This window comes from Symphodus melops (assembly GCF_947650265.1).
Source record: "Symphodus melops genome assembly, chromosome: 14".
Lineage (NCBI taxonomy): Eukaryota > Metazoa > Chordata > Actinopteri > Labriformes > Labridae > Symphodus > Symphodus melops.
The window spans coordinates 25,506,544-25,520,085 of NC_136704.1; the positions used below are offsets into that span (position 1 = coordinate 25,506,544).

Below are 13,542 nucleotides of genomic sequence, written 5' to 3' on the forward strand. Positions count from 1 at the left end.
TCCGCCCCTTTACGTTTGTAACTCAGGTTGATAACCATCGTAGGACTGATAATCACGATCTCTGATGTCAGGGTTTGTGAAGCCAGATCACCCAAAGAGACCCAGGTATATGGATCTCACTTCATAGTCCAGACCCCAGATCAGGAGGAGACGTTCATGTGTCTGTTAATAAACAGCAGAGATTTAAATATGATCAGAGTCAGAGGGAGCAGGAGGGACCTCTCTGTATCAACTGCTGGGTTTGATAGTGCATCTAGGAAGAACCTGAACCAGGAGCTGTTCTTACAGGTGGGATGTATTTATTTAAAGCAGGGTGGTTCATCATGAAGACCACACAGATAACAGGAGACCAGAACCTGAGCTGGCCTGGACTAAACTATGTTTGAATGAACTCGTCACTGAACTTTCATGAAAACAAATGAGCTCTTCTTTTTCATAACGTGGAACCATCTTCTTTTTTTAAGCATCTTTTAGCTGAGTTTAGCGCTGTAGTAAAGTCTTTTTCGTTCACATTTAGGATAATAAAAGGCTGTAAAGAGATTAGATATCCTGTGTGGAGTTATCAATTATCATTTAAAGTCTGTCAGAAAACTTCAAACTAGAAAACACCAATAGTTTCCTTTTCGGGGCAGTGCGCATGCGTGGAGGGGTAGTGATCCATCTCGTCTATAGAGGATCTTTGGCGCGCTGCCTGCGTGCCCCTGCAGTGTACGTGCTGGCGCAAAGCGCGGCCTTCCGCTCTGCGCTCGTTCTCATCATCAACAACAACAACAACCGGACAAAGTGTGTCTCGGATCCTCGCGCGCTGACACACCTCGGACCGGGTCTCTGTGACGGTAAGAGCCAGCTCCCGGACCCGTGCTGTCCTGGGTCCCCTCTTCTGCCGTCTTTTCGCGGGGATGTCCTGCGCGCTCTCGAGCCGTTCATGGCCGCTCGAGCCCCGTCTCGTTCGTGTGGCGAGGCCGCGGCGCCGATGCTCGCGTGCCTGCGTGTCGGTCCCGGGGACGGCGGAACGCAGAGTCCGCGAGCAAGCACGCGACCCGCTCCCCGTCCAGCCAACGGTGACACCGGAGAGGGAAACAGACGCCATTTTGTGTCAGAGCGGAGCAGCAGGCTGTGTCCGCCATTTAAAACACACACACACACACACACACACACACACACACACACACACACACAGACACACACACAGGGAGGTGACCCGCTCCTGGTTAGCTAGGTAGCCTATCCCGGGTTCAAGGAGGGACCGGTACCGGGACTGGGTTAGGGTAGGAATATAAACAGGACCTGGGTTAATTTAAACCCCAGCCCAGGACTCGGTACCGATCCGTCCTTGACCGGTTGGTCCGGGTGAGTCCGGGTAAACACACCGGTACTGGACCTTACAGCTGGCTGCGCGCTGTTCGCACGTTCACTAAATGAGTCGTGCACACGCTCCGGAGCGCGTGTCCGCGTTCAGAGAGCTGTACATGGACTGATTGTGTGTGTGTGTGTGTGTAGCTCGTGCAGTCAGCAGGCTGGGTATAAATTAACCCAGGTGAAAGATTATATTTCCTTTTTATATTCCTACAGCTTCATGGGAAATGTAGTTCCAACAGTGTTGTGTTCAGTGTTAACAGAAAGCGGGGGTCTAACCTCTTCTAACACCTGATGTCTTACCTGTTTGTGCTCAGATGGCAGAAACAGTGAAGTACGTGGACGATGAACACAAGAGCATCTTCTTAAAGCTGCTGAACGAGCAGCGTCTGGAGGGCGAGCACTGTGACATCGCCGTCGTAGTTGAAGACGTCAAGTTCAGAGCTCACCGCTGTGTGCTCGCCGCCTGCTCAAACTACTTCAAAAAACTTTTCAAAAAACACGAGGTACTTCATCAGCACACAACTACACACTGAGTACACAATGTGTGTGTGATGACTCACCTGTACTGACTCACCTGTACTGACTCTATGTACTGACTCACCTGTACTGACTATGTACTGACTCACCTGTACTGACTCTATGTACTGACTCACCTGTACTGACTCACCTGTACTGACTCACCTGTACTTGACTCTATGTACTGACTCACCTGTACTGACTCACCTGTACTGACTCACCTGTACTGACTCACCTGTACTGACTCTATGTACTGACTCACCTGTACTGACTCACCTGTACTTGACTCTATGTACTGACTCACCTGTACTTGACTCTATGTACTGACTCACCTGTACTGACTCACCTGTACTGACTCACCTGTACTTGACTCTATGTACTGACTCACCTGTACTGACTCACCTGTACTGACTCACCTGTACTGACTCTATGTACTGACTCACCTGTACTGACTCTATGTACTGACTCACCTGTACTGACTCTATGTACTGACTCACCTGTACTGACTCACCTGTACTGACTCACCTGTACTGACTCACCTGTCTGTGTGTTCTCAGGTGGATAACTCTTCAGTGATAGAAATCGATTTCATTCGCTCAGATATCTTTGAGGAAGTGTTGAACTACATGTACACGGCCAAGATCTCCGTCAAGAAGAGAGACGTCAACCTCATGATGTCATCAGGTCAGATCCTCGGCATCCGCTTCCTGGACAAGCTCTGCTCCCAGGTAACACACACACACACACAGGTGACACACACACACACACAGGTGACACACACACACACACACACACAGGTGACACACACACACACACAGGTAACACACACACACACACACACACACACACTCCCAGGTAACACACACACACACACACACACACACACTCCCAGGTAACACACACACACACACACACACTCCCAGGTAGCACACACACACACACTCCCAGGTAACACACACACACACTCCCAGGTAACACACACACTCCCAGGTAACACACACACACACACTCCCAGGTAACACACACACACACACACTCCCAGGTAGCACACACACACACTCCCAGGTAACACACACACTCCCAGGTAGCACACACACACACACTCCCAGGTAACACACACACACACACTCCCAGGTAACACACACACACACACACTCCCAGGTAACACACACACACACACTCCCAGGTAGCACACACACACACACTCCCAGGTAGCACACACACACACACTCCCAGGTAGCACACACACACACACTCCCAGGTAGCACACACACACACACTCCCAGGTAGCACACACACACACACTCCCAGGTAACACACACACACACACACTCCCAGGTAACACCCACATTCGTTATGAAAAGTCTTTGGCGTGTAGGTGTGTGTTTTGCCGGTGACCTTCTCTGTGTAACCGTAGCAACCAGCACATGATATGAAGAGATACATTAAGTCATTAAAAATGTGACATCAGTGATACTGCAGGTGTCACCTGTTCGTCACACACTCTGATCACCTCACACACACACACACACACACACACACACACACACACACACTGATCACTAACCAGCCTCTGTCTGATGTCTTCAGAAACGAGACATGTCGTCAGAGGACAAAGACAAGTTTCCTTATGACATCGTAAAGATGGCGCTGCCACCTGAAGCCCAGCTGGCCGCTGACCCCGAGGTATTTATTGATTTGTCTGTTTATCTGATCACTAACCTCACACACACACACTGATCACTAACCTCACACACACACACACACACACACTGATCACTAACCTCACACACACACACACACACTGATCACTAACCTCACACACACACACTGATCAATAACCACACACACACACACACACACACACACACACACACACTGATCAATAACCTCACACACACTGATCAATAACCTCACACACACACACACACACACTGATCAATAACCTCACACACACACACACACACTGATCAATAACCTCACACACACACTGATCAATAACCTCACACACACACACACACTGATCAATAACCTCACACACACACACTGATCACTAACCTCACACACACACTGATTACTAATCTCACACACACTGATCAATAACCTCACACACATACACACACACACATTGATCACTAACCTCACACACACACACACACACACACACACACACACTGATCACTAACCTCACACACACACACACAGACACACACACATTGATCACTAACCTCACACACACACTGATCACTAACCTCACACACACACACACATTGATCACTATTTAATTTGTGTGTGTGTGTGAACAGGTGCTCGGGGAGCACGATGACACACCGACCACAGATGATCTAGTGGAGGCATCATCCAATCAGGAGCTAGACAAGTCTCCAAGTGCAGCTCTGCGTGTTCAGGAAGCCATCCTGAAAGAACTGACCAATGAGGACGTCCACAAGGTAACCACACACACCCCCCACACACACCCCACACACACCCCCCACACACACCCCACACACACCCCCCACACACACACCCCACACACACCCCCCACACACACACCCCACACACACACCCCACACACACACCCCACTCACACACCCCCCACACACACCCCACACACACCCCCCACACACACACCCCACACACACCCCCCACACACACACCCCACACACACACCCCACACACACACCCCACACACACACCCCACACACACCCCACTCACACACCCCACACACACACCCCCCACACACACCCCACACACACCCCACACACACCCCCCACACACCCCCCACACACACACCCCACACACACCCCACACACACCCCCCACACACACACACCCCACACACACACCCCACTCACACACCCCACTCACACACCCCACTCACACACCCCACTCACACCCCCCACACACACCCCACACACACCCCCCACACACACACACCCCACACACACACCCCACTCACACACCCCACACACACCCCCCACACACACACACCCCACACACACACCCCACTCACACACCCCACTCACACACCCCACACACACCCCACTCACACACCCCACACACACACCCCACTCACACACCCCACTCACACACCCCACTCACACACCCCACACACACACCCCACACACACCCCACTCACACACCCCCCACACACCCCCCACACACACCCCCCACACACACACCCCACACACACCCCCCACACACACCCCCCACACACACACCCCACACACACCCCCCACACACACACCCCACACACACACCGCACACACACACACCCCACACACACCCCACTCACACACCCCACTCACACACCCCACTCACACACCCCACACACACCCCACTCACACACCCCACTCACACACCCCACTCACACACCCCACTCACACACCCCACTCACACACCCCACTCACACCCCCCACACACACCCCCCACACACACCCCACACACACACCCCACTCACACACCCCACTCACACACCCCACACACACACCCCACACACACACCCCACTCACACACCCCACTCACACACCCCACACACACACCCCACTCACACACCCCACTCACACACCCCACACACACACCCCACTCACACACCCCACACACACACCCCACTCACACACCCCACTCACACCCCACACACACACACTTTCCACTTAGAAGGGCTTTTAATCATTCCCTGTAAAAGTCCTGTACAGGAATACTTTAATTACATGGAAGACGTCACCTGTTTGATTTCTCCAGGTGACCTGTTATGACCAGGATGTGGTTACAGAGATGGAGGCGGACCCTAAAGACCTGGGGGCAGAACACCACGCCACACAGACACTCACATTTACAGACAGCATGGGGGAAGTGAAAGACGAGCAGCCGCCCGGTTGGTCCTCCGCCACGGCTGACATGAAGTTTGAATATCTGCTGTACGGAACTCGAGAGCAGCTCGCCTGCCAGGTGTGCGGGAAGACCTTCCTGGATGAGAGCAGGCTCAGGTACAAAACAGGCTCAACACACACTTGAGTGACTCAGTAAGTAAAATCACCTGCTGAACCCACTGGTACACTCACCTGGCTGACTCACCTGGTTGACTCACCTGGTTGACTCACCTGGTACACTCACCTGGTACACTCACCTGGTACACTCACCTGGCTGACTCACCTGGTTCACTCACCTGGTACACTCACCTGGCTGACTCACCTGGTACACTCACCTGGCTGACTCACCTGGTTGACTCACCTGGTACACTCACCTGGTACACTCACCTGGTACACTCACCTGGTACACTCACCTGGTACACTCACCTGGCTGACTCACCTGGTTGACTCACCTGGTACACTCACCTGGCTGACTCACCTGGTACACTCACCTGGTTGACTCACCTGGTACACTCACCTGGCTGACTCACCTGGTACACTCACCTGGCTGACTCACCTGTTCTCTTTGCTGTCAGGAAACATGAGAAGCTTCATTCGGCCGAGCGTCCGTTCGCCTGTGAGATCTGCTCCAAAGCTTTTACCACCCATGCTCACCTGAAAGGTAACAACACACCTGTACTACCATATAGTATTATTATGTAAAACACATGAAGGATGTTTCTAATCACTGCCCGGTCCTCACCTGTTTGTTCAGAACACCTGAAGATTCACACCGGCTTCAAACCGTACAGGTGTGATGTTTGTGGGAAATCGTTTATTCGAGCTCCAGACCTGAAAAAACACGAACGAGTTCACAGCAACGAGAGGCCGTTCGCCTGCCAGATGTGTGACAAGGTCAGCTTACCTGTCTGTCCCTCACCTGTCTGTCTCTCACCTGTCTCTCGCCCTCTCACCCGTCTGTCTCACCTGTCTGTCTGTCTCTCACCCGTCTCTCTCCCTCTCACCTGTCTGTCTCTCACCCGTCTGTCTCTCACCTGTCTCTCGCCCTCTCACCTGTCTGTCTCTAACCTGTCTGTCTCTCACCTGTCTCTCTCCCTCTCACCTGTCTGTCTCTCACCCGTCTGTCTCTCACCTGTCTCTCGCCCTCTCACCTGTCTGTCTCTCACCTGTCTGTCTCTCACCTGTCTCTCTCCCTCTCACCTGTCTGTCTCTAACCCGTCTGTCTCTCTCCCTCTCACCTGTCTGTCTCCCTCTCACCTGTCTGTCTCCCTCTCACCCGTCTCTTTCTCACCTGTCTGTCTCTCACCTGTCTGTCTCCCTCTCACCCGTCTCTTTCTCACCTGTCTGTCTCTCACCTGTCTGTCTCCCTCTCACCTGTCTATCTCTAACCCGTCTGTCTCTCACCCGTCTCTCTCCCTCTCACCTGTCTGTCTCTCACCTGTCTGTCTCTCACCTGTCTGTCTCCCTCTCACCCGTCTCTTTCTCACCTGTCTCTCTCTCACCTGTCTGTCTGCAGGCGTTTAAACATAAGTCTCACCTGAAGGATCACGAGCGGAGACATCGAGGAGAGAAACCATTTGTCTGTCCGTCCTGCACGAAGGCCTTCGCCAAGGTAACGATTCACCTGCCGTTTCCATGGTTACGCTCTGTCGCTGCTCACCTCTTATACTGTGACTACTGACTCAGGTGAACATAGAATCAGGCTAATAGAAGTTATCGCTGATCTGTGAGGTGAACATAGAATCAGGCTAATAGAAGTTATCACTGATCTGTGAGGTGAACATAGAATCAGGCTAATAGAAGTTATCGCTGATCTGTGAGGTGAACATAGAATCAGGCTAATAGAAGTTATCGCTGATCTGTGAGGTGAACATAGAATCAGGCTAATAGAAGTTATCGCTGATCTGTGAGGTGAACATAGAATCAGGCTAATAGAAGTTATCGCTGATCTGTGAGGTGAACATAGAATCAGGCTAATAGAAGTTATCGCTGATCTGTGAGGTGAACATAGAATCAGGCTAATAGAAGTTATCGCTGATCTGTGAGGTGAACATAGAATCAGGCTAATAGAAGTTATCGCTGATCTGTGAGGTGAACATAGAATCAGGCTAATAGAAGTTATCGCTGATCTGTGAGGTGAACATAGAATCAAGCTAATAGAAGTTATCGCTGATCTGTGAGGTGAACATAGAATCAGGCTAATAGAAGTTATCGCTGATCTGTGAGGTGAACATAGAATCAGGCTAATAGAAGTTATCGCTGATCTGTGAGGTGAACATAGAATCAGGCTAATAGAAGTTATCGCTGATCTGTGAGGTGAACATAGAATCAGGCTAATAGAAGTTATCGCTGATCTGTGAGGTGAACATAGAATCAAGCTAATAGAAGTTATCACTGATCTGTGAGGTGAACATAGAATCAGGCTAATAGAAGTTATCACTGATCTGTGAGGTGAACATAGAATCAGGCTAATAGAAGTTATCGCTGATCTGTGAGGTGAACATAGAATCAGGCTAATAGAAGTTATCGCTGATCTGTGAGGTGAACATAGAATCAGGCTAATAGAAGTTATCGCTGATCTGTGAGGTGAACATAGAATCAGTGAGCGCGCGAGCAGCGTCACTAGTGTCTGAGGGGGGAGGGGCCTGTTAGTGCTGAGTGTGGTGCATTCAGGGTCTGTTTGTATTTTCAGGCTTCAGATCTGAAACGTCATGAGAACAACATGCACAGTGAGAGGAAACAGCTGAACCCTCTACAGAGCGACACGGAGACGCTGCAGGCTGCTGCCATGGCGGCTGAGGAGCAGCACCTGGACGCCATCAGCTGCTCCTAGCACCTCCTCAATCCACCTCTTCAGCCAGACACCTACTCCTCTTCTTCCCCTAACAACTCCTCCTCTTCCTCTTACTGCTCCATCTCTTCCTCCTCAGTCTCCTCCTCTTCCTCCTCAGTCTCCTCCTCTTCCTCCTCAGTCTCCTCCTTAAAGGACTTAAATGAAGTTCTGTTTTTTTCCTGCTCTGAAAACTGACCATGAACTGATGACCTCATCGATCATGTGATCCTGTGATGTCATGGCGTGTGTGATTTGTATATAAGTGTTTTTTTATGGTCTGTACAGAAACGTTGATGTTTGTGTTGTATTAAATCGGCTCAGTTTCATGAGCAGAGCTGCTCTTTTAACCTGTGTCTGGTTTTATTATATTTATTATCTGTGACCAGCAGGGGGCGACAAAACACCAGCAGCTGTTTGTTTGATCCACACTTACAAAAACCACAACAAGCTGTTAAACCAGAGGAGCTTTTATTGAAACAAATAGTTCTTTATGTTGGCCTGATGATGTCACACCTGTGATGTCACACCTGTGGTTGGTAGAGTGGCAGGAAGTGAGATGGGTCGGGCACGGACAGAAAGACAGGTGGTGAGACACTCGGTGTGTCAGGGTTTAATGAGCCAATCACAGTGAGGATTCACTCTGTAAACCTCCAACAGCAAGCAGTCAGGATGGAGGCGGCGCTCAGCTGAGAGAGGTGTAGAGAGAGAGACAGGTTGGGAGGGAGAGAGACAGGTTGGGAGGGAGAGAGACAGGTAGGTAGAGAGAGAGACAGGTAGGTATAGAGAGAGACAGGTTGGGAGGGAGAGAGACAGGTAGGGAGAGTGAGAGACGGGTAGGTAGAGTGAGAGACAGGTAGGTATAGAGAGAGACGGGTAGGGAGAGTGAGAGACAGGTAGGTAGAGTGAGAGACGGGTAGGGAGAGAGAGGTTGGGAGGGAGAGAGACGGGTAGAGAGAGAGAGAGACAGGTAGGGAGGGAGAGAGACGGGTAGGTAGAGAGAGAGACAGGTTGGGAAGGAGAGAGAGACAGGTAGAGAGAGAGAAACAGGTAGGGAGGGAGAGAGACGGGTAGGTAGAGAGAGACAGGTTTGGAGGGAGAGAGACGGTTAGGTAGAGAGAGAGACAGGTTTGGAGGGAGAGAGACAGGTTGGTAGAGAGAGACCGGTAGGGAGGGAGGGAGAGAGACAGGTAGAGAGAGAGAGAGAGACAGGTAGGGAGGGAGGGAGAGAGACAGGTTGGTAGAGAGAGACAAGTTGGGAGGGAGAGAGACAGGTAGGGAGGGAGAGAGACGGGTAGAGAGAGAGACAGGTTGGGAGAGAGAGAGAGAGACAGGTTGGGAGGAAGAGAGAGAGAGAGGTAGGTAGAGAGAGAGAGAAACAGGTAGGGAGAGAGAGAGACAGGTTGGGAGGGAGAGAGAGAGAGAGACAGGTTGGGAGGGAGAGGGACAGGTTGGTAGGTAGAGAGAGAGACAGGTAGGTAGAGAGAGAGAGAAACAGGTAGGGAGAGAGAGAGAGAGACAGGTTGGGAGGGAGAGAGAGAGACAGGTTGGGAGGGAGAGAGAGAGAGAGAGAGACAGGTTGGGAGGGAGAGAGAGAGAGATACAGGTCGGGAGGGAGAGAGAGAGAGAGACAGGTTGGGAGGGAGAGGGACAGGTTGGTAGGTAGAGAGAGAGACAGGTAGGTAGAGAGAGAGACAGGTTGGGAGGGAGAGAGAGAGAGACAGGTTGGGAGGGAGAGGGACAGGTTGGTAGGTAGAGAGAGAGACAGGTAGGTAGAGAGAGAGACAGGTTGGGAGGGAGAGAGACAGGTTGGGAGGGAGAGAGACGGGTAGGTAGAGAGAGAGACAGGTAGGTAGAGAGAGAGACAGGTTGGGAGGGAGAGAGAGAGAGACAGGTTGGGAGGGAGAGAGAGAGAGAGAGAGACAGGTTGGGAGGGAGAGAGAGAGAGAGAGACAGGTTGGGAGGGAGAGAGAGAGAGAGACAGGTTGGGAGGGAGAGAGAGAGAGAGAGAGAGACAGGTTGGGAGGGAGAGAGAGAGAGACAGGTTGGGAGGGAGAGAGAGAGAGACAGGTTGGGAGGGAGAGAGAGAGAGAGAGACAGGTTGGGAGGGAGAGAGAGAGAGAGAGAGAGACAGGTTGGGAGGGAGAGAGAGAGAGAGAGAGAGAGAGACAGGTTGGGAGGGGGAGAGAGAGAGAGAGAGACAGGTAGGTAGAGAGAGAGACAGGTTGGGAGGGAGAGAGAGAGAGAGAGACAGGTTGGGAGGGAGAGAGAGAGAGACAGGTTGGGAGGGAGAGAGAGAGAGACAGGTTGGGAGGGAGAGAGAGAGAGAGAGAGAGAGACAGGTTGGGAGGGAGGGAGAGAGAGAGAGACAGGTTGGGAGGGAGAGAGAGAGAGAGAGAGAGACAGGTTGGGAGGGAGAGAGAGAGAGAGAGAGAGACAGGTTGGGAGGGAGAGAGAGAGAGAGAGAGAGAGAGACAGGTTGGGAGGGAGAGAGAGAGAGAGAGAGAGAGAGACAGGTTGGGAGGGAGAGAGAGAGAGAGAGAGAGAGACAGGTTGGGAGGGAGAGAGACAGGTTTTAGTATGAACACTGAGGTGTGTGTTTTGTATGTTCCATGTTTCCAGCACTCACTGATGTTTCCTCCCACTTCATGCAGGTGTTGAACAGGTGAGCTGAGAGACAAAGAGAATCACTTTCATCACTCTCACTGCTGACTTCTGTTCGCATGTGTGTAAGTGTGTCTGTTTGTGTGTGTGTGTGTGTTTGAGTGTTTGTGTCTGTTTGCGTGTGTGTATGTGTGTGTGTTTGAGTGTTTGTGTCTGTTTGCGTGTGTGTGTGGGCATGTGTGTGTGTGGGCATGTGTGTGTGTGTTTGAGTATGTGTGTGTGTGTATGTGTGTGTGTGTGTGTGTGTGTGTGTGGGCATGTGTGTGTGTGGGCATGTGTGTGTGTTTGAGTGTGTGTGTTTGCGTATGTGTGTTTCTGTGTGTGTGTGTGTGTGTGTGGGCATGTGTGTGTGTGGGCATGTGTGTGTGTGTGTTTGAGTGTGTGTGTGTGGGCATGTGTGTGTGTGTTTGAGTGTGTGTGTGTTTGCGTATGTGTGGTGTGTGTTTGAGTGTGTGTGTGTTTGCGTGTGTGTGTTTGAGTGTGTGTGTGTGTTTGAGTGTGTGTGTGTTTGCGTATGTGTGTTTCTGTGTGTGTGTGTGTGTGTGTGTGTGTGTGTTTGAGTGTGTGTGTGTTTGCGTATGTGTGTTTATGTGTGTGTGTGTGTGTGTGTGTGTGTGTGTGTGTGTGTGTGTGTGTGTGTTACCTGTTGTCTAACTCAAAACGAGCAGTAACATCTCTGGCTGTTGTCTGTCCATCAAGCTGTATTGCCATGGAAACCTTGGTGTGCAGAGGGGCGTGTACCCGGATCACACCGTCACACAGTTCTGTGATCTACACACAAAAACACAGGTGAAGCAGAGAGCTCTGTCTCACCTGGTGTCTGTCTCACCTGTTAACTGTCTCACCTTATTATTGTCTCACCTGGTGTCTGTCTCACCTGTTAACTGTCTCACCTGTTAACTGTCTCACCTGTTAACTGTCTCATCATTTAACTGTCTCACCTGGTGTCTGTCTCACCTGTTAACTGTCTCACCTGGTGTCTGTCTCACCTGTTAACTGTCTCACCTGGTGTCTGTCTCACCTGTTAACTGTCTCACCTGTTAACTGTCTCACCTGTTAACTGTCTCATCATTTAACTGTCTCACCTGCTGTCTGTCTCACCTGTTAACTGTCTCACCTGTTAACTGTCTCATCATTTAACTGTCTCACCTGGTGTCTGTCTCACCTGTTAACTGTCTCACCTGGTGTCTGTCTCACCTGTTAACTGTCTCACCTGTTAACTGTCTCATCATTTAACTGTCTCACCTGGTGTCTGTCTCACCTGTTAACTGTCTCACCTGGTGTCTGTCTCACCTGTTAACTGTCTCACCTGTTAACTGTCTCACCTGTTAACTGTCTCATCATTTAACTGTCTCACCTGATGTCTGTCTCACCTGTTAACTGTCTCACCTGGTGTCTGTCTCATCATTTAACTGTCTCACCTGGTGTCTGTCTCACCTGCTGTCTGTCCCATCCTTTAACTGCCTCACCTGGTGTCTGTCTCACCTTGCGTCTGTCTCACCTGGTGTGTGTCTCATCATTTAACTGTCTCACCTGATGTCTGTCTCATCATTTAACTGTCTCACCTGTTTATTGTCTCACCTGCTGTCTGTCTCACCTGTTAACTGTCTCACCTGGTGTCTGTCTCATCATTTAACTGTCTCATCATTTAACTGTCTCACCTGTTAACTGTCTCACATGGTGTCTGTCTCACCTGGTGTCTGTCTCATCATTTAACTGTCTCACCTGGTGTCTGTCTCATCATTTAACTGTCTCATCATTTAACTGTCTCACCTGTTAACTGTCTCACATGGTGTCTGTCTCACCTGGTGTCTGTCTCATCATTTAACTGTCTCACCTGGTGTCTGTCTCACCTGTTAACTGTTTCACCTGGTGTCTGTCTCACCTGTTAACTGTCTCACCTGCCGTCTTTCTCACCTGGTTTCTGTGGTTTTTGTCGTTCTTCCTCCTCAGCAGGCGTCTCTTCGTATTGCTCAGGCCAAGCTGTTTCTGATTAGATGCCTGGTTTACCTGTCTCACCTGAGACATTAGGAAATTCGGGATCTACCAGAGAAAACAGGATGTGATGTCACAGATGGCTGAGGCAGTGGTGTCACTAAGGTGTGTGTCCTCTAACTCACTGTCCAAAGCAAGTCCTGGTGTGTGATCATCAATCGAACCAGGTGAGCTCCGCCCACTGCCTCCTCCATCTCTTCCTGTTGCCTGATGACAGAGGACTTGTTGCTATGGTAATGCCAAGAGAACAGGTTTGGTGCCATTACCATGGAGACATTCCACAGGGACATCCTGTTCTTGTCCTGATGA

At 50.8% G+C, this 13,542-nt stretch overlaps 2 protein-coding genes across 3 annotated transcripts in view; one reads left to right on the forward strand and one right to left on the reverse strand.

Annotated features, from left to right (window-relative positions):
- Positions 1-344: 344 nt before the first annotated feature.
- On the forward strand, positions 345-8,924 carry zbtb14 (zinc finger and BTB domain containing 14). 2 transcript variants are annotated; one of them, XM_079361776.1, is made up of 10 exons: positions 345-836; positions 1,674-1,862; positions 2,433-2,603; positions 3,466-3,561; positions 4,182-4,325; positions 5,617-5,861; positions 6,320-6,405; positions 6,499-6,638; positions 7,261-7,356; positions 8,437-8,924. In XM_079361776.1, exons 2-10 carry the CDS (start codon positions 1,674-1,676, stop codon positions 8,575-8,577), a joined length of 1,308 nt encoding a protein of 435 aa, XP_079217902.1. In that variant the 5' UTR covers positions 345-836; the 3' UTR covers positions 8,578-8,924. The 2 variants fall into 2 exon arrangements, with proteins under 2 accessions (XP_079217902.1, XP_079217903.1); XM_079361777.1 differs by lacking the exon at positions 345-836 and adding an exon at positions 1,511-1,521.
- Positions 8,925-9,085: 161 nt separating this feature from the next.
- Positions 9,086-13,542, reverse strand: part of arhgap28 (Rho GTPase activating protein 28) — a gene marked incomplete at its 5' end in the record, with an annotated part of 10,392 nt that continues 5,935 nt past the window's right edge. The window contains 5 exons of the mRNA XM_079361454.1: positions 9,086-9,263; positions 11,204-11,244; positions 11,882-12,009; positions 13,156-13,281; positions 13,359-13,542. The exon at positions 13,359-13,542 is cut by the window's right edge and continues 32 nt beyond it. Coding sequence (XP_079217580.1) covers positions 9,181-9,263; positions 11,204-11,244; positions 11,882-12,009; positions 13,156-13,281; positions 13,359-13,542 — 562 coding nt within the window. The 3' untranslated portion in view covers positions 9,086-9,180. The remainder of the gene's footprint in view (positions 9,264-11,203; positions 11,245-11,881; positions 12,010-13,155; positions 13,282-13,358) is intronic.